At 39.0% G+C, this 22,475-nt stretch overlaps 1 protein-coding gene across 2 annotated transcripts in view; it reads right to left on the bottom strand.

Moving 5' to 3' along the window:
* Positions 1–22,475, bottom strand: part of DCAF5 (DDB1 and CUL4 associated factor 5) — a 62,393-nt gene that overhangs the window by 17,423 nt on the left and 22,495 nt on the right. For both annotated transcript variants that reach the window (XM_072337481.1, XM_072337482.1), the window contains exon 6: positions 12,609–12,822. In XM_072337481.1, coding sequence (XP_072193582.1) covers positions 12,609–12,822 — 214 coding nt within the window. The remainder of the gene's footprint in view (positions 1–12,608; positions 12,823–22,475) is intronic.

Below are 22,475 nucleotides of genomic sequence, written 5' to 3' on the forward strand. Positions count from 1 at the left end.
CTGGCTTCTCAAAACATAAAAAGAAGAAAAACAAGATTTTCTCATTCTTTACACTGCACTGGTCAACTTATCCTTAGGTAGGGGTAAGGTACAACAGAAAAATGCTTCATCTTTGTAAATGGACCGAAGTTCAAAAGTACTCTTCACAAATCCAACACCCAGGGTCTAAAGAGTATGGCTTCTTCGCTAAATAAAGTTGTAGTTAACGACTGGCTTTGATGCATACAGGCCTAGATCAAACTTGTAGCTTGCAACACTTGTCTTTAAAAAAAAAAAAAAAAAAAAAAAAAAAAAAAAAAAAAAAAAGTTTTATTTATTTACTTTTTGTAATGATAAGTCATTTGTTCTTTTTTTCCCCTCAGCTCTTGAACTGCAAAGAAAAACTTCTTCAAGAGTGTGCCTATGGAGAAAGCCAGCACATCTGCTACCCATAAGCACGATGTGCATGGCTCAAGGCAGTCCACTGGAGACCATCAAAGGTCTCAAAGGGCAGTCAGTGACGATGGTATTCTTGCACCAGTGTTCACAAACAAAACAAAAGTTGAACACTCTTACCAAGTCTCAAGCAGTCCAAAACAGAACATGTGAATCACACTGATTTTGGTTTTTTTTTTCCTGATTACAGTTCCTCTGAAGAGATGGACAGATTACAGATTGAATGTTGCCTAAATCTTTAAAAGCCCGATGTAACATACTACAAACATTCACTGGATTAACAGTTGACATCTCATGTGGAAAAAAAAAAACTTATGCCCTTCAGTTCAAAGAGGCCATAAGCTGTGCCATGTCTTCAAATATCTCTTTTCCAGTGATCCATAAATCCCAAATTAGAGATGAGATGACACATAACAGAAACACAGGCAGATATGAATTCTATTTATACTCATACAGAGAGAGTCAATCTAACATCCTCAATGGACTTGCGACTTCTGCTTACTCAATGAAGTCAAAAAGATGTTTTTTAAAATTTTTTTATAATTATTTGAATAGAAGAAAGGAAGAAACAAATAGAGCAAGACCATCTTTTTTCTAACTTTTGATAAGAAAGAGATTTTGTTTTGTTTGGCTCAAATATAAGTTGTTTCTGTCTTTCATTCTCCAGGAATACATAAAATTATCAGGCAAAGTATCATCAAGCAGCTCACGCTGTCCTGTGTTATTCCAGGCCAGTCCTGGAATAGGACTGAGAAACAAATAAGCAAAAAATATACACCAACATGGAGAAAGCTAATATAGCTTTGCATATACTCTGTTTGCAATGCTAATTACATTCCTGCAGAGTTTGGATGTTTCCAACCACACACACACACACAAAAAAAAAAAAAAAAAAAAAAAAAAAAAAGCAATTACCAGCTACTGAAGTTCCTTCTCTGGTCTCCAACTACCACAATCCAACCATTCTTCTCTCTTTTATTTTTAAAGACTTAGGATGTGAGTAAGCACTTATGAATGCAATTCTGCTCATTTTTCTGGTAGGTAAGAAGCACTGATCAAACACAAGTCCCATTAAAAACTTGTGTGCACTAGTTCTGCATCACTCATAGACCCTTCCTTTCCAAGCCAAAAAAGCAATTTCTGCAAGTCAACATGTTCAAGCACTTAGGCAGCTAACCTCTGCCAAAACGACCTGACAGTGCCAGGAATACATGCTTCCCCTTTCATTTGACTGCTTGTAAACGTTAGACCACAGCAGGCTGAGCTGCGGTGCCAGATCTACACAAATTAAGGCTCTCACAGGCAACCTCCCAGCAACCAGAAAGAAAGCAGCTCTCATACATTTTGGTACACAGAAAATGAATGCTTCAAAGAACAGCAAAAAAGTCTTGCTTAAAGTTATGAAAAGTGTTGCCAACCATTGGCATTTATTACCAAAGCATTGCTGTTTAAGCAATGACTGGTTTGCCTACAAAACATTAAGATAAACGAGAACCTCTAAAATGCTCACTATCTTGAACTTACAACCATAAGGCATATTTAAAAAAAAAAGTTCTAACTCCTTTATATGAGAGCAATTTACCACTTTATGCAATAAATCAAACAAGCCTAACAACGACAGGCCCAGAAGTGACAGAGCATCCTTTGATTTGCAGATGAAAACACAGGGTGACCTGTAAACTCAATGGCCAGTTTTCTAGGAATTCTGGCATACCACTCACTGCCCACTGAAAACTCCTGATTGAGGATATTCTCTGTTTCTTTAGAAGAAAGAAAATAAAAGATGAGCGTAGTGTCCCATCAACAGGGACTAATGGCAATTGGACTGCATTATCTTGAATGGAATCAAGAGGTCAAGACAGGTGATTATTCTCTTTACCTGTCCCTTGAGAAGCCACATCCAAGTATTGGATCGGGGGACCCATGAGGACACAAGAGCAATGTTAATAAATTGGACAGAGTGGAGAAGAGCCATTGAGACTGTGAAGGCACACAATCTGTGAGGAAAAGCTAAAGGAACTGGCTTTATTTAGCTAGAGGAGAAAGCAAAGGGACAGACACCAACAATCTTCAAAGCGCCTAAAGGAACACAGAGCAGTCAGGGATGACTGTCCTCAAGGGCGGGCAGTGATTGCTTAGGAAGCAACAGTTACAAGTCACAGCAAGTAAAGTTCCAGCTGAGCACTAAGGAACAGCATGTTCAGGAGTGTGACAAATGCCCCAGCAATGCAGGGGAATCTCCATCCTTTCAAATACAAAATTTAACCAGACAACTCCCTGAACAACATGATCTGACTTCAAAAAATGCCTGCCTTGAGATACAACTTAGGAGATGTTGCTTCCTGAGATCTTTTCTGATGCAATTTATTCAATGAAAAACACAAAACTAACCCCAAACACTGTTTTGTAGTAGGGAGTGTTTTTTGTGTTTTTCTCTTGGTTTGGTTGCAGGGTCAGGAAAATGCCTACCTGGAATTTTTCAGTACATCACAACATCACGAAAACAGGAAGACAAACTCTGCCATACAGACAGAGATATAAGCTGTAGTTCAGCACAAGGACTTGCATAAATCCTGGTGCATAAAGTTTAGAGAGTTTAATTAATTATATATATATATATATATATAGGCAAATTATTTAAAATAATTCACAGATTCACAAAATGGCTGAGATTGGTAGGGACCTCCAAAGGTCATACTTTCCAATGCCCCTGCTCAAGCAGGGTCACTTAGATCTGTCTGCCCAGGACCACCAACTCTAAGTAGATATGAACTATCTCTGTTAAAAGCACCACCTCAGTTAGTCATGCCCTTGTAGCTTAATAACATTTGCAACAACCAAATATAAATACAGCTAAAGTATTTTGAAGTGCATTAAAAGGCAATGAGGATGAATGAATACAGCATCAGTGTTACGACTGATGTCTAATCAAAGAAGAAAGCTCAGCTTCTGAAGAAGTCACTGTGTCTAACACTGGAATTAAGAGAGCCCTCAGTAAGTACCAAAAGAATTAACTGATATAGTCTCCTATACAACATTAATGTTTTAAACTACAGACTATTTTAAAACTATAAAGCATATATACTAGCTGGACTAGTAATCCTCAGAACCATCATGTTCTGCAACATAGCCACAATCTGTGATCTTCCACTACCACCAGTGAAGCAGTAAGTGTGGTTTTCCATTCTCCTACCATGTTAATGATACCACTGGGATGTATGTTCTTTTAATGTTCTCACAACATAGAGCTGAACTCCTAGAAGCATAACGTATCTTCTCAGCTTGAGATGAAGAGCCAAACAGAAGCACGACTTTATAGCTATAGCCAACTTAAGCTTCAAGAGCAGGCATCCAAGCTGTTAAACCCAGACACAGCCATGACACTTAAATGCTACATGAGTAGTATTGCACAAGGCTTCTGGAGGGCACAGTTGGGCTGACATTTACATGATCATCTCCGTAAATCTTTATTTCACATATACAGCATTAGTATACCAATAAGTGAATAGTTTTCCCACACAAGTTGAAAGCTGTAGGATAAAGATTGAGAAATTAAAGTCTGTCAACACTACCAGAGAATTCAAAGAAATAATTGCTGTTAAGTACACCAAGCCTTTGTTAATAAGGCTGAAATCCTGAGGGAAGGCAGTAGACTTTTTAAAAGGAAGGAAGAGAAAGGAAAGGGCTTTAGAGTAGAGTAGATGAAAGAACATCATGCTGCATATGCTTAGACTCCCCTTTAATTCTGTCCAAGGATTTTTGGTCCCAAGGGGATGTACAAAGAGTAATTTCTAGGAGAGTACCTTCTGCTGACTTGCTTCAAGAACAGAAGCCCAAATAATCAAATCACAGAGGCAAGCTAACTTGCTCAGTTATAGTATATGCACTCAGAAAGACAAGTAAATGCACAGACAGGGTGCACTCCCCTTCTCCCACTCTCCCCTCAAAAGACAAACTCTAAGCAGAAGGTAACCCAGAAAACTGGTGTTGTGCTGAATTCTGCATCAAACCAGACACAGAGCCGGGAGCACAGATGCTCAGATGTCTGAGGGGAGAGACCGATATTAAAACCACCTGTTTCATTGTCTGCATTTTTGCTGCTGTATCTAACTAGGACTTCAAAAGACAACATTCAGCATATTCACATGAAAACAAGATTAGAGAGAAAAGCAGTTGATAATAATTATTTTTTATTATTATAAGAAGAATCAGCTTCCATGTCTAGCTGTTAGTAACAATGACAGGAAAAGGCTTCCAGATGACTACAAGCTGCTGATTCACAAGTTTGCCTTAGAAGGAAGAAAACTCTCAGGCGTGGTTAGAGTCTGCTGCTAGAGAAAGAACAAATTCAGTCCGAGTTTCATGTATGCATGAACTGCTTAAAATGAACCGCCATCAGGAATCTGGCAGAACCACGCTGGACTAGTGCTTCCCACTCATTCCACTGCAATACGTCTCATTTTCTCTTTCCCCAAGGAGATTAGAACAGTTGATACGAATAAGCGGAGATCTAATCTGTTGCAGCTATAGTCTCTTAACAGCAGCATTAGCGTTGCGTTTTGCAATACTAGCACTCTGGGGAATTTATTTTTATTCTTACCACTGCTGTTCAGAGAGCTTTCAAAATCTCACAGGCAACATTGACTCAGGTACTACTGAATATGGAGTATTACAATAAAATTATACCTAACCTTATTCCATAATTTGCAACATCCGTGTTTCCTGTTTCCATAAAATTCCCTGTTGTTTATGAGTAAGATCAGCGATATTTTTAAGCTTTTGGCCCTATCAGTAGACCAGCAGACGTGGATCATTTTACCAAAAATATGAGTGGATCTTTGGGTTGAGCTTACTCAGGTAGTAGAGAATAAGAACTTAAAAGAGCTTGCCTTAAAATGCACAACAGAAAAACATGTAATCACCATTTCATTACACATGGATAAATGTGACCACAGGTAACAGCACATAGAAGATAACGGTGTTTTTAAGTAACAAACAGGAAATGCAAAGCTGAAAAACTCGTGTGTCTACAGATGTCCAACTTAGGGTCCCTCCTCCTAAAGACAGCAAGAAGTCTGAGAGACAGAAATTCCATGCTACTGCTTACTATTTTACCAACAAGTCAGCTCTGAAAGAGTCAATTCCCACTCACCTGAGCATGTCTGCCCCTTTCTCAACAGGGCCAACAAAATTTTCAACATGAAATAGCAGATTAGACTTTTTTTTTCTCAGGCTTTTAGAGCGATGTTCCTTATTTTCTTTTAGTACATCAAAGTTCACATGCTAAGGAAGAAGTATAGAGGCATCCAAAATTTGAAGGAATTCTAATGGTGCCTTGCACAACCACTTTAAGAAGCAGGAAACACAGGCCTCCATATATTGCCTTAAATATAATTAATGGCAGGGATGCAAGTCTGCTATGCTGAACTCTTAATTGCTCTTGACCATAAGAGATATCTTGGACATCTTCCCTGTGCACCAACTTGACATAAAGTCTGGAAAAAAAAAAAGTTAACTATTGATCCAGGAGATAAAAATTCATTACAATCTGCACTTTGAAGAATATAAGAACGGAGTATTCTTCCCAAAGGAGAAAGGTTTCCTAAAGAAACAAGACTTGGGCTACTTTGTGCTCTGTGGCACCAATCTGACTTACATCATCTTTCTTTTGTTGTGCCCACAGATCAGGAAAAAAGCCCAACAAGTTAAGGACACATACACAACTGATGGTCAGACTTAAAGATCATGAATGTTTTTTCCAAACTAAACAATTCTATGAAGGAAAAACATTTTTTTTTCCTACTCAAAAAGCAACAAGATGTGTGCTCACACACACACAAGCAAGATAATGCAGTCTGTGTGACATGGGCAGTTCCAGAGGTATAAAAAAAGATTTCCCACAAAGCAGACATACCGCATTTTTCCTTTCCTCAAGCAATCAAGAAGTAAACAAAAGCCAGTTGACTAAATATTTCTGTCTCTTTTCATGCCCTCATCTTTGCGTCAGGTTTTCCTTTATGCTGATGAATCTTACTGTATAGAGTTCCTATGAGTACAGCTTGAAGACCTGCTCTGATGATTATCTGCTGTCCTCCTCAATAGGTACACTCCTACATACAACCCTTGTGGCTCTCACAACACAGTAGCAGCCTGCGTGAGTACAATTCCTGGGCTTTATTTTAGCCAGATTGCACAGGGTTCAGGCAGAGGCCAGCAGAACCTAAGAACCACACAGGACATCCCCACTTGATACCACACTACCTGGTGTGTCCCCTCACAATGCAGCCCAGAAGAGCAGCTGCCTCTTCTTGTCTCAGAAGCATTGTCCTCTGCTAAGAAATTCCTTCCCCCAGGTGAGGTAATCAGGGGGTAGGGTGAGGGAGTGGTAAGATGCAAAGAACAGCCCTACCTGTGCAGGTGGTTCATCTCTTGCTGCTGTCTCAATGACAAGGTCTAAAAGTACAAAGAGATAACTGGGAAAAATTACTACTGAAGTATGTTTCAGATAGCTTATTCCTTTTAGTAGATGAATGATTTTCTGAATCGTATGTTTCTTTTATATTCTTCCTTGTGTTAAATCCTGGGACCTGAATCCTATCCTTTGTGCAGTGTCTGACACTACAAAAGATTCAACTTACAATTAGTTCTTACAGCACTGTGGTGTTAAGGAACACATCTGCTTTGAGCACAGCCATATTCTCCATACACTTTTGTGCAAAAGCCAGAGGAGCAGCTTGAAACCTTCATTTCTGGGTACTGTTGTTCAAGATGGTTCAAACTGGCACAAACAAGAGCTTAAGAGATTTCCATCTTGGCCTGAGAATCAGGCAGGTACATCCAAAAGCATTTTACAACAGTAGCTTTGTTCCTCAGCGCAAAGCACTCCTGAGACTGAAAAAAGAAAAGCCACGACACAGGAGAGTGGAGAAATACAAATTGCTTCTAGTACATAAAGTTCAAAGCCAAATCGTTGCATTTCCACTCTCTAATCCTTAGCTTCAGGAGCAGCCAACTCCGTCAGGGGCAGCTCTGAACACTTACAGAAGCATCACTGGGAACAGTCCACCAACATTGTTACAGCTACCTTTTTGCTATGCAGAAAGGCCATAACAGTGACTTTATTAATGAACAAAAGTAACTTCCTTCAAAACTTTTGCTGCGGATTTTTAGGGTAAGGGAAATATTCTAATTACATTCCAAAGAAAGTGTTATCTGAACATACGAAGGGGACTCCTCTTATAGGTGGCTGAAACTGCACGTCCCCCAGTTGCTCTGTTTTGCTCTTCTCAGCCATCTGCTACATTCCTTTTTTAAAGACATGCTAGATTAAATATTCTACTCACCAGGACAATCTAGAATTCACAGTCACTTTTTCAATACCTAGAAAAGGCCAAGTGGCCTTGTTTCACAGCTCAGTGAGAAACGATGTCAGTGTAGTCCCCATTGCTCATCATACTTAAACGTGCATTCTGTTCACTCTTCCTTCCCTTTCATCTCCCCATCTCTGGGAGCTATACTACTAAGCTGCATGTCTCCTGTGATGGACCTATGCCTGCAGACCTCAGTTTTCCCTAGTTAGGGCTCTAAAATTCAGTTTCAGAATGGTTCCCCTTGAGTTCATGCCTCACTCTCCAGAGGTCCAGCTACATCCACCAAGGGCTTCTGGGAACTCAGAAGAAAAGGAGAAGAAGTAGGGCTGGGAGGATGCCCCAGGGAACAGAGGAAGAGGTGCTCAGAGCCAGAAGGGCTAGAGGAAACTCCCAGCCCCTTCTGCCAAGGCCCAGACTCTGAAAAGCCTCCCAAACGTCAATCACCCAAAGCGATGGGGAATAACTAACTAAATCCATAGCCAGATGCATTACTTGTGTATGTATTTTTTATATACACGACTTTATGCACATAGCTGTGATTTAGCCTACTGATCAGATAAAGTAAAAACAAAATATCACCTCATCAGTAATTCTTCAAAGAAGCCAACTTCAGACAGACAAAGACACTAATTTTCTTTTTATCCAAGGATAGCAAAACATTTGCACATTGACTGCTTTGCATATATATTAAGCAGTAACGACTGCAGTAGGCTACTCTTCACTGTGAAGTCTTCTACGCAGAGGAAACAAAATGCACTTCTTAGAAAAAGGATTTACCTTTTTCAAGCTAGACACTGGTAAGTATTATTTCCAAAGATAAATGGTCCTTACATGAGATGACACAGCAAAAGAAAAGTTCTATTTCTTTATAAAAGCAATGTACAGCCATGTAAGACCTCTGGCACCTATGCAGCCAATTCCACTCTTGGAAGGGTTACATTCATGTAATAATTCTGTTGTGTCAAACCTCTGTTGTCCCAACCTAGGGCTATTTAGTACACAGACTTGAACATAATGAAGGCAGTAACTTTATAGGGTTTGGAGCAGTCTGCAGTGCCGTGAGTGGTGCATTCCTGAAACTCTCCTGTACCAACGTAATGTCAAAAGAAAAGGCTGGGTGGTGATGTAATGTCTGAGGGCATGCCAGAGTTAAGACCGTGTTTGATTCACAGGGCATAAGTTATTTCTCTCCACCTTTTTTGAGGCAGGCAGTTTTACAGCTACAACTGTTACAGAGTCCCACATTAGCTGCACAGGTAAGAAACAAAACAACACACACCACAGTGAGATGATGGCATTTTTCACTGTGACACAAACAACAGTTATTGAGCAAGAAAAGCTTCTAGTCTATTCTTGTTTGGAGGGGTTTTCTGAGTTTTTCTGCGGAGATTTTTTTTTTTTCTATCATCATTACAAAGCTCCTACTCTTAAACGCACATATGAGTACCTGAAGCTCCATAATATTTCCTGCATCCTCAGACCCAGGAAGACACTTTCCATACTTGTCCATCAACTAAAAATCCTTACTATTTAAGTAATGTTTCCTGAATTCTGATGTTGATAAGTAGAACAGCAGTTCCCCACCAGTCCTACTGACACAACTTGAGGGTATAATTAGTGGGATTTAGACAAATAAGAAATGGCTTTAAGAATCTGGGCTTGGATGCCTGTACCAGAAGGATGGTCAAATTATGCTCTGCTCATCATATATGCTCCATCTAGCCTGTCTTAACCTTCCTTCCTTTCACAGTTGTATGACTCAATTGAGCTCCTGGATACAGCAACAGCATACAATTTTGAACACATTTATCTGAACTCCTACAAAAAGAAGAAAAATTAGTGGCATGTGAATGAGGTCAATGCACTCCTAACATAGACAAAAGACAGGGTTCAGAGAGAAGCAAATGAAGGCAATTATAAATGGGTGCAAACAAAGCACCAACTAAACACCGCCTCTCATGTTTTGGTAGCAGGAATAAACGAGACGGGGGCAATTCTAGGAAAAACATTTGCATATATTATTTACTGGTTTTCAAATCAACTTGATAAGGGCAACAATGCGTTTGGAGGAAAACAACAGCATTCAAGGACACAAAAAGAAGCAAAGCTGTTCATCCCCTCATCTTCAGAGATCTTTGTTACCTTGCTTGTGCTGTACCTCTTGCCCCATACACGTACAAACTCAAAACCATCTAAAGCACTTCAGATTGTGTTGCTTTAGACTTAAATAATAATAAAATAAAGTAAATCATTGGGATTAACAGGTGAATCTTTAATACTTTAAGGAACAAAAGCCATAATGGTATTTCATTCATTGTTAAGAGGTTTCAATTCTACTTGCATCATGGGTGCTATGCAGGTGGTATGCAAATCATTGCAAATCTGCTAGATGCAGGCTCCCCTTTTGAGCGGCAAGCCAGGAGAGCTTGATTCAAACTGCTGAGTACTTGTGACAACTGTCAAGTACTGGTGAATTAAGGATATGCCTTTTCTCATTAAGGTTAAAAGAGAGTCAAAATGCAACTTGATCAGATGAAGTAACTGTTTAGAGAACACACGATAGTTCCTGGACAATGGAGAGTCGCATTTTCAAATTACTAGAGACAATATATGAACTATTAGTACCTGAGTATTTAAGACAACTTTGAAAATAAATAAATAAATAAATTATCAGTTTAATGAAGATGAAAAGAAAAATCAAAAACAGATAATATGGGAAGTGCAACAAAAGAAAAATCCAGAGGAATCTTTCCTACCACAAGTGACACTCATAATCTGAACACAACCTTTCTTATCCCTACATCCATTCAAACAACCCCTGCACAAAGAACTTTAGCCTACACAGTTTTGATTCTTCACAGAAATACAAGCAAGGAATTCTATGAAACTCAGTAGGGACTTCATATGGATCTCAAATGAAAGACTTTCTTTATTAAGGCAAAAGACAGTAATATTAAAGGGGGAGAGGGGCTGGAACCAGACTAAATTGGAAACAGATTTTTTTGTTGTTATTGGTAATTCTGATTTTGGGGACAGTTCTTGCATGTATTATTTCATTTTCACAAAACTGACCAAAAAGCAGAGGCACACTGTTTGCATAGAGGACTAATCTCAAAAAATATTGCTTTGTTTCCTTTTCTTACTCAATTTGTCTATCTTCAGAACGTTCCAGCTCTTATCTAGACAAACCTGGAAATGGAATTGAGTTCTCTGTAAAGGACAGCATCAAGGACTCTCTATGGTGCAGATAAACCCAACCAGCTGAATTTGAGCATTACTGGACAGGTTTAGACATACACAACTGGCCCACACGTTGGTATTTCCTGCAGATTCATTATCTTTCTTTTACTCCCACTAGACGATAGGTACAAGACTGTATTTAAATACCAGATCACACCTTTCTAATGTTCCATATTAAATCTCATCTTTCCTATTGGCTTCTTATAGCACTTGTAAGGGAATAGAGCTCTTTTTGCTCTGATTTCCAGCTCATTAGTACCACCGCGTACTGCTACTTATCCAAACTAAAGGTCCATCCAACCAGAAGAACATCAAGTTTTTCAAAAACACACGCTACACAAGCACAGCACCAGCCTGATACAAAACAGCCATATTCTTCCCATTAAAATAAATAACCGTGTACCCATAAGAAAACTGCTTAAAGGGAACAGACGCTAAGGCTTCTTTCTAGATCTTCAGTAATGAACAGGTAGCTGAATTATTTGTCAGAGTGTACACAGGCCTAACTCTGATTTCTAAAAGAGAAAACTGTGCCATCTTTAGGCTTACTAAACCAATGGACTCCAAATCATCAACTCTTCTTTTTTTTTCCTCCTTCAACAATAAATGTGTTTATCATACTTTACAGCAAATAATCTCTATTTTTTCAAGATGACTTCAGTATTGAATCATCATTCTCCTGCCAAAATCCATGTAAAACTCAGAAACAAAATGCAACACAAAGACTTCCCATACCCATTTGTCACAATGTTAAGTTCAGTGACGCAAATGTGTTTTTCTTACTTGTTATGTGAAAAAAAAAAGCTCAACTCTGCCTCCTGCAGCAGCAATAGAATTAATTACTGAATTCTGACTACAGGACTTTCATTGATGACAGCAAAGAAATTCTCAGATCTTATTTTTGCAGAATTGTGTTTTGAAAATAAATCTTTGGTCCCCAAACATTGTTGGCAGTTATTAAATACAGCTGTTCAAGGACCATGTTCAGCTCTAGAAATATGTAAACTGCTGTTAGTCACTTTATGAATGACCTACAAGTAGGGACAGAGTCCTGCCTCAGTAGAGGAACAAACTATTCCTTCATAACCCCTCATCATCACCACTTACTGAACAACAAAGATCTATGATCTGATCCAGCACTGCAGAAAATAAGAAAGAAAGAATTAAGGATTTTTAAATTCACAATATTTATGTTTTGGTGGGACTGTCTCTACTGCATTCAAAAGCAATACTGAAATGAAAGTAGTACACTTTCTTATCATATGTGTATGGTACTGTCCAGTCATGGTTCTAAAATCATATTCAATGGACTTAAAAAGCCTTAGGAAGTATTTCTCTTGTGAATACAACCTTCCACCAACCAAGAGATAAAATTTACCACATATATATTTTTCTTCATTCAGAGTCTATGTTGTAAAGCAGTTCTGAAGTAGCCCTACATATGTTCCAACTCCTATTTTGTCAACTGAAAGCAAATAAACAAAAGCCACCAAACAAACCCAACGAAGGTGTTTTCATACACTCCCATAAGCTCTGTAGACTCCGGAGAGCATTGCTTATTACCTGATCACGATCACCTGCAAAGCAGCAGCTCTTCATGGTACATGAGTTAAAGTAGCCCTGGTTATCAAACTGGAAGACAGGCAGTCGACAGTGGATGTCATAGAGGACAGGGGGCAGCCGCCGACGCAGTGCCAGCAGTTGAGTTCCATTGCTGTTGAAGCGGACACTCATGGCACTCTGAAGAGAGAGGTTTCCACCATAGCGCAGCAATGAACTGGGGAAAAAAAGAACAGAAGAAATGAGTGAGGTGTGCTGCACATATGAACTGAGCTGCTTATAGACAGAATTCTTTTACTTTCTCTAACAGGCCCCATAAACTCTAATCTTGTGTATTTTCTGCTACAAAAAGGGTCAATTCCTGAACAAATTTAATTCAAAGCCTGAATGACAAACTTTCAAAATGCTAAGACTTACAAAGTTTCCAGAAGACTAAAGTTGAATGATGTGAATAGTACTAATTACATTTGCTGTGTGGGAGCAAAGTCTCACATAGTAACCATAGGCCTTAAACAGCCATTCTTTTACTTCTGGGACGTCAGCCCCTCTTTGTGTTCAGACAGCGCCCTAACCCAGCCAAGTCAATTTTTCCTTTCTCCCTCCACTTGGGCACTAGATGGTATTTTCTCCAAATGCAGATTCTCTATTATCTCACTTCCACTTCTATTTACATCTCTACGGAGCATCAGAGGATGTTTGAACTATAAAATCAGTTTCAGCTGAAAAAAGCCACATTACTAATAAATTATTACAAAAAATGCTAAAATAAGACACTTAGCTAATCTCAGCCTTGCTTCATGTATAAATAGGCAGGCCAATTATGCTAACACATGACACTATTACCTAAAAATCTCACATGGTTGAAATAGCTGGTTTCCTTATTCCATATAAGGCTATGTGACCAGAGCTGGACTGTCTGTATCAGTTCTTACTGACATACACAAGACTAAAACTAAGGGTCATAATTTTCTAATATCTCTCTTAAAACCTCAACAGAATATGGAATTTGTCTCATCCAGGAACTCAACAATAATCATAGCATGCCTGAAATTGTATAGCCTCTCTTCTCAAAGACATATTTAATCCTTGTACTCAAAATCATTATGCATATGGGGAGGAAGACAAAGAAGGAAGATAGTTTCCTTGTCAGTTTGTGGGTTTGTTTGTATGTTTTTCCTTCATAGATCACTGAAACTTCCTTAAGAAGTAAGCAAACATGGATTTTTTTTGTTAACAGGTTCTGAGAAATCTCCATCAAATCTCGTATATTAGGAGCTGTGACTTTTACACACCTTCTGGATTAGACAAGGTATGCCAGAACATCAGTTGCAGATTCTAGAAGGAAGGTCATTCACTGGTTTTAATACATAATGCTTTCTGATGTAGCCCTCTGCCTCAACATCTGTGAAAAATGAGTCACTCTGCTTGTATGAGAAGGCACATTCCACACAGGTTGAAGCATGCATCATTACACGAGATACTGCAAAGTTAAAAAAAACTATTGTTCATAATAAGCCATAGTTAAACAAAACAGGAAGCTAGACTGCACCTAATAAAGGCACTAGAAACACACTGCTCCAGCACACACTTTGTGAACTCAACAGTCAAAGCCACGGTGTGACAAAAGAACTAGAAATCACCTTTTCAAAGCCAATAAGAGAGTTTCAAATGCCAGGCAACAAAAATTCTTAACATATTTTACTGTCTTGTGTAGCGAGACATGTCATTTAACTTCTGATGAACATAGATTTGGGCTCATTTCACTCCCTTCCTCTTAGGCCTTAACCACAGTCACTTGCTCCTATGACTTATCTGGGCCACTGGACAATTCCATGAGCCAAGTCAACTCAGCAACATGGGAAAAACAGGCACATAACTTTCCAGTTGGACAGCTGGTTTGTGCCAGCTCACCAAAGAGCCTAATGAGTACCTGAGTAGGTAGGTAAGAAAAGAGGTAAAGCCAGTTGTCCATTAGCAGGGAAAGACAGCCCTCACTTGGTAACAGCAAGTTATCCCATCCCATCAATCCGCTCACGTATCTTCACTTGCAGCTTCATCACCACTTCACATCAGTATAAACCAGCCTACTGTTGATAGAGCAGATGACACCCTTCACCTCCTTGGTGTGGAACAAACCACAGCAAGGAACTGATTTAAGTAGAAAGCAACCACACAAAGAAACAGAGTTAAGTTCTGATCCCACTCATTTCCCCTTTCCTGCTGACCACACAAAAGCTGATATCACTACAGGGCAGAAATCTTACAAAGGCAGAACAACTTGAGATGAGAGTAAGTAGGCCTATTACACATGGCAGTCACACCAGGGAAAGCATGCCCACTCATATCTGAGTTAAGCACACCTGTGCCCACTGGGGCAGAAATGGCCTGTGAGCATCTCCTTTGTGTCTCCTTCACTCTCATGTACTGATACTAGCACCTATACTTCAATCTGGTCAAACTAATTCTAGGGAGATGGAAGGTACAGCCAGATGTGACCTCTGTACAAGCTTCCCCTATGGCTCTATGAGCCTGAGCACTAACAAACAATGAGCTGAGAACACCCAACTGGTGGCAGCAGATTTAGATCCACTTCATGCAATTCTGACAGCCTTCCCAAACAGTTTCTAATGCACAGTGAAATGTCACAAGTTAACTGCTTTAAGTGCCACTTACCTGTTATAGTTAGTACCTACAGAAACGATTCTCAGTAGCAACTAGCTTTGCCATTTAGGTATAAAGGTATGGCATTAATATATTTCAAGAGGATCTATTGTGAATGTTTGTATCATCAGGAAGAGTCCTTCCCTCTCCCTTGTGCATTCCCCCTCTCCTGGGTAGCGTTGCTGTGCTTCTCTTAATAGCATTTATGGATTTAAATGAAAACATGAAAAAGTAATAGAAAAAAAAATACATAGAATACAATTAGAAAATAATGGAAAATGCTATAATCTGTCATGTTAGAGATAAGGATTTAGAATTTCCACCCTCCCATCCCTCCTCAGTAAGCCCTAGTTTCTGTTCCTCAAGATAAAAACAAAACAAAACACCAAAACCCAGCAACTCAAAATACCCAGATCAAAAAGAAAAAAGATAAGGTTGGTTTGTTTTTTGCTTTTTTTCTTAAACCAGAAAAGCTTTCTGTCAAGGTATTTCTAGGTTCTTAAAAAGAAGGAAAGAAAGAAGAAAAAAAGCAGCATCACAAAAATAAAAACAAAGATACAGCAGAAGAAATAAGCCAATACATCTTCAGTTAACATCAGTTTTTCTATTAAAAAAAGAGTTCTCCATCACAGGAGAAAATCACAATGTACATGCATTAGCCAGAGCTGGTGCAGCACTGATGTCCATCTTAAGACCAAACCCAAGCCCTTTCCCTCATCACCAGTTCTCTTCCTCAGCCCTAATCACAGCTCACGTAGATGAGCAAGACTACCACATACCCCACCCTTCCAAACCTCTATGCAAAGTTGCCATGGTTACTATTATTATTTCTGGTCTGAAATATTTTGAGATTATATTTTATAGTAATAGTAGTGTAATAATAAACTAGCTTCCATTCTGCGTATAGATGTTTTTATTATGCTCCTACAGCAGCCAAAGCTATCAAGTAAAACATTTCTTGAAGTAGAATTTTGTATCCTGTTTCAGTAACGTTTGTGAAACAAAGCTCTAAAAGAACATTATACTTTTGAGATTAACTGAAGTAAGAAAGAACAGAACTTCAGAACTCACCATCATGTACAAACATGAGAAGTCTAGTATTGTGAAGCTACATGGTTAATACCCCTCAAAAAGCTGATAGCTTTGCCTGCTTTACACAGCTCTGCCACATTTGCAAAGGAAATCATTTGTGCTGTCCTTGACCACAATACGTCTCAAAGTAAAAATAAATAAAAACCACAGATTAAAAAAAAGACTGCAATCAAAGTACAGCTGATAAAGAAATGCTAAAATAGGCATTGACCACTCACATCCAAGAGCGACATGCTGAGCTCAATCTCTAATCTTAAGAGAGAATGTCTGAGAGATGTGGTTAGAAGCATGATGGAGAAAATAACTCATGGGTCCTTCTGGTGGAAAAGCTAGGAGCCCAGCTCACAAATTGAGGTCGAAAGATGCATGAAATCTCTCTCTGTATTTTACTCCAGATGGCACATGATAAGTATCTAGAATGGAAGTCCTAATGATCTTCCACTATAAATTTAGTTGATTACAGAACAATCTCATCAGCTTCAGAAAAAATAAAAATAAATCCCAAGACACCTTCTAGTATATTTTGTCTCTGTCAAAACTGCATGACAAAGAAGGAAAAAATCTCCAACAAAGAAGCTGGAGGAAGTTATGTTATTTTTACTGTATTAAAACTGTTACTAATACTTATTAATACTCAAGAGGATGCCTCAGCCAAGATTCTCTACAATCTGCAATGAATCAAAACCAGAACCAAGGCAACTCTTTGTGGGGGCATCAATAGGGAGAGGAGGAAAAAGCTGCACTTTAGCATGTTCAGTGGTAAAATGACTACCTGCACTTTTCAGATGGCACCATGATGCTGCTTCATACCTTTAGTCAGTGTTACTTCAGGATTTTTTTTCAGTCAGGACTAGGTGGGCCACTGTAGTCATGCTTGGATACATTGCTCCCTTTAGAACTACCACTTCTGCCTGCTCTTTATTTCATGTTCCAACAAAGAAATTAACACCTTCTTGCAGTTGCAAAAAGCATATCTGATATGTCAGACTAAAAGCAATACACTCATCCTAAAGACTCAGACCGAGTTCCTTCTGCTGAGAAGTCTGAGGGCAACCCTAAAAGGACATGTCTAAGCAAGATGGGCAGCACCCACTCTGTGCCACAGGTATTACCTTCATGCACCACTCCCAGGCTTCTCCTGGCATTAGACTGCTTCCAAATTTGCCTTGCCCAGGTAGCTGTGGAATGTCTCTGTTTGCCTACCAGCTCATGAAGCAACATGGAAAGAGATGAGCACGCTTATGAATTTTTAAAAAGTCATCTAGTGTGATTAAGAGAAATGTTTAGTCCACAGATGGAACATTACAATCCAAATGTGTTGGTGCTGGATGGAAGCTGAGGAGGGAGAGAATGACCATGTTGCATACAACTGCCCAATTCCACAGTTGGATTATGCTGCATGCAGGCAGCACTCAAGTGTTAACTAAACACCAGCTCAGCCAAACAGTGGAAGGTATTCAATCCAAGAGTAGCACTACTAGTATAAATAAATCCATTTCTACTGGCAGCTTGTGGGGCAAGGGAAGCAGCACAGTCTCATGGCAGTCAGAATTTGCAATGCTTAAACATCTCTGCAGGAAAAGACTATACCTGAAACAAGAGTTTCCCTCTCCTCCTCTCCCCTATTCCATCTTAAAAAAAAATAAATAAAAATTGTTTAATCACTTTTTGGAAGGTCAGTTGCCTGACTGGCAACATAAGTTTAACCCACACTATTCAAGAGTTACTTTGACAGACAGTGGCCATTAGAATTGAAAAATCAGTGTCGAAGTAGACTTAAAAGATGGCAGAATTAAATGGCATCATTAAATACAATGACAGTAGTTTTACTTGATAGGCTACAAATGCAACAATGAACTGCAGTACAGACACTGTACATGGGAAATAAAAGTCATTTAAGAGGCAGAAGGAAGAAAGGGAGAAAGTGTTATCATAAACAACAGTGTGTAAAGCTAACTTAATGAAAGAATGACCTTAAAAGGAAAAAAATGCGTTGAATGCTTGTAACTAATACATATGATTGCACACAACTGTGTTTGTCAGCATTTCTGTAACCACTACATTGAGAAACTTAAAAAAAAAAAAAAAAAAAAAAGTGCAAAAAGGTTTGGGCTTTTATTTGGAAGAAAGAAATTCTGAGCATGTATAGAAACCCACACAGTTCTTACTTAATCTGGGGCAAACACTTAGGAAGAGCCCAATCCAAGGCAACCAGCACAGGTTCACCAGGTGCAGATCATGCCTGACCTATCTGATGGCCATTTGCAGTAGACTGACCACACTGGTGGACAAAGGAGGGGCTTATCTCCAAGGAGTTTACACAAGTAAAATTATATGCATCCACCAAGACTGGAAGAGTAGAGAATTTAGGGTGAAGATCCTGTATGTAAAAGAACATGTCATTCATTCTAATCCTTACTGTTAGGCTCAGGAACATGTAAATTAATATATATATTAAAAAAAGAAGAAAAAAAAAAAAGAACCTCCAATATTAATAAACTTTTGTGCTTGGCAAACTCTAAAGTGAAATGAAGCTTCATCTTTCCCTTCAAGCCAAGAGGGCAATAATAATTATTATTTAAATAAGGGAGATTCTTATCTGATAATTGACTTCGGAATCTGAAACTTTATGAACGTCAGGCATCAACACATTCACGTATTCAGAGCAGCCAGACCTTGTAACAGCAAATGCTTGTGTGGTTCAACCCTTATTATATAGTTGAGCAGCTGAACTTTGACAGTGCTTCACCAGTGGTCTTAGGCAATTCTCCAGAAAGTACTGTTTTCCTTTACGCTACCTTCATTCATAAAAGCAAACAAACAAACCCCCACAATCTGCAGAATTTCATTATTTTCAATAGGATGACAGAGTACAGGCATAAAGTGTGCTCCCTCCCTCATCTGTATTACTTTTATCCTTTCAGGACTTAAGGCTATTAAAGCAATTAAGCATTCATTAGGATATGACAACAACAACCTGTTTGTTTGAGTGTTTCCCATCCTCCTATAGCTCTCCTTAGTGTTTTAGTCTTATTACAGACCTGTTCGCAAACATTCTCACCAGCCTACCCTTGCCCTCACTGCAGATCTGAGTCAGCAGGCACAAAACTGCCCTATTCTCATTCCACTTAAATTATAGTAACACGTAGAGAATTCAAGTAATAAATGAGATCTCGTAGTGAAATTGTTTTGCAAGAAAAGAAAAAAGATTAAAAACAAGAAAATAGACAATACAAAATAAAGATCAACTGTCCAGTATCACAAGCAAGCCATTGAAATCATCTCATAATTATTCTCTTTTTCTGGTCTCTGAATTCTACAGACTATTACTCACGCTGGCCAGAAATAGCACCTTGCAGAACCGAGTATAGACTGTGTGAGAAACTGTCTGAGAACAACAGCAAAGAATTTAAAGCTGAACTACCACCAATTACTCTTAAAAAAAAAAATAAATAAAACTGAACATTAGTATTCCACGACTCAATTTGATCAACAAATCATCTGGGGACATTAAATGGTAGTCAGAGCTCTACTGGCTCAGAGTGGCAATCACGAAGAGTGCACGTGCAGGAAAGTGATCTGCTCAGCAGAGATACCACTTGTAGACAGCTTTAATAATTGTAACCATTTCTCTTCGCACAAAGTCAGAAAGGTTTATTTGAAAGTCCTCCCTTTTTCCTTCACTGCCCCCCTCCTAGAAAGGGGAATATTTTATCTGATTTTTACCTAAAATCTGTGGCAACCAGTTGCAATGAGGAAAACAAATCCAAAAAGCATCCCACTAAAATACCCCCACCTCCCCTTCCATTACCATTCAACAGTTCCTTCAACACATTCCAGAGAGTTCCATAAAAGAAATAATTCTTCACAAACTTCAGTGATAAATTCACTTTCTATAACACAGTAAAATCTTAAAGAAGTAACAGAAAACAAATGGAGGGATGGGGAAAATCTAAGTTTACTTTCGGTGTCATCTGGGGGCAAAGGCACTAAACTGGAACTGGTCAGGAGATCTTCAAATTCCAGGCTGAGACACGAAGATCAGTTGAGCTGCCGCAGTAACTGCCTCAGTTGAGCTGCTCAGAAGCAAACTAGACCAGGATTCTACAAATGCAGTTGGCCTGAACTGTGAGAAAGGATAAATAACTATTTAACTATTGGAGGTGATATGGTTAATTTATACTAGTAAGTGTCTAAAGAATTTAAAATTGATGTTCTAACCTAACTAAATTAGTTACTTTAGGTGGTACAAAATGAACCAAAATTTGTTAGAAAAAAAAAAAATGTTTCAACTGAGAAGGGAAAGAAATTAACTGTTAAGCCTGACAAGGAAAAATGGTTGCCAAGAAACACACATTTTTCCTTCACTCATTACTATAGTGCTCTGCTCAGAACAGGACTGGCAGAGGTCTCAAAACAGCAACAAGCTGTCATTGCTGTACTAAAATAATTTAAACAGATAGCTGGAGATTCAGTGCTAGAGAGAGGACTCCTCCATCCACAGGAGCTCTGGTAACACGCATGCATTGGGATTACAGTTGGTCAGTAGCATCACAGGCTTCCTTTATATGCAGGGTCAAAATGCAAAATGGCCAAAGAAAAACCTTAAACCACCACAAATTCCTGTCATCCCAAAGATCAAAAATCCATAAGGATAAAACAATTGCAACCAAAAATGTTGCTTTGAAAGAAGATTCCAACAATTTTATCCTCCGAACAACCTCAAACCTCATTACATCCATTGTCAGAAGCAATGCTCGTGGCTATCCCTGGCCTAACATTCCTGTAAGCACAACCACAACTGGGTCCCACATTTACAATTCCAGAAGCTCAGTATATTTCAGTCAACATACCAGACATCTTGGCAGCACACAGATCAAACTAGGTGACAGCTACTTGCTAGAGCGAACTCCAGAAGGTAAGCTAGAAAAGCTAACAACACTTAGCAGTTATTTTCTGAAGAAAGTTCATGTATGTGCTATCTTTGTTCTTCTGACATCATCTTTAAAGAGTCAAATAATACCAGGACCAGGTATGAGCCTGGAAATTAAAACTGACAGCTTCTGGAGATTGACTATCAATGGACTCGATTCCAATGATGGTTTTACAACCTTTAATATCTTGACTGTCACTACACAAGTTCTCAACACTCTTTTCTGTTCCACAGGCTAAATACACCACCTGTGGCACAAGCAAAACTGCAAATACCCATCATCTCCCTTTCTTCCCTCCTTCTTGTACTCCCACCCACCACCACCTCAAGCATCTATTTGTAGGTACTACCCAGCCTTCTTTTGCAAAGATGGTTTGGCTGATGTGCGTCTAACTAAACTCTGAAGAACTATACTATAATTAATATAGTTACAACAGCTACTACTTCTTTCCCATACCTAATGAAGGACTTGTGAACCCTGAAGTTCACCTGCCTTTTCCAGTTACACATCAGCACATCAGTTCAACATCAACCACTTGCAAGGCTTCCACTTCCCTAAATTAATATGAGTAGAGAGATTCTGTATTCCTCCTTGCATTTTAACCTAATAAAGCTATTAGCACAAAAGAAAGAACACTCTTTCCCATCACCTCTGCTAATCACTGGGCCCTGCCAGAGAAGGGATCAAAAAAACCCACACAGCTTCAACTCCAGAAAAGCAAAGACAAAAGCTCATGGAGCTGGGGGGGGGGGGGGGGGGGGGGGGGAGGGAGAAAACGGGAGTAACAAAAAAATATCTTGAGTAACATTACTGCTTGAAATATATATGTAAACTCATTTGCTGAGTTGACCTCAGCAATTCTGTAACAATACATCCACGATGGTTTTTTAATGATTCGCAGGAGTGTCTTTATTGCACAGCTTCTTAGGCGCCATCTAGTGGTGTGAGTACCTTACAACAGATTCACTAATTAACATCTTTTAAAATCAAGCTGAGGAGCTTTAAGATGAAACAATGCAGCTGGTTGCAGTTTAACGTGCACGTGAATAAACAGCAATACTAGCACACTTTAAAAAAAAAAGGAGAAAGAGAGAGAAAGAGAGAGAAAGAGAGAGAAAGAGAGAGAAAGAGAGAGAAAGAGAGAGAAAGAGAGAGAAAGAGAGAGAAAGAGAGAGAAAGAGAA

Source organism: Excalfactoria chinensis, chromosome 5, assembly GCF_039878825.1.
Source record: "Excalfactoria chinensis isolate bCotChi1 chromosome 5, bCotChi1.hap2, whole genome shotgun sequence".
In the NCBI taxonomy this organism is placed as follows: Eukaryota; Metazoa; Chordata; class Aves; order Galliformes; family Phasianidae; genus Excalfactoria; species Excalfactoria chinensis.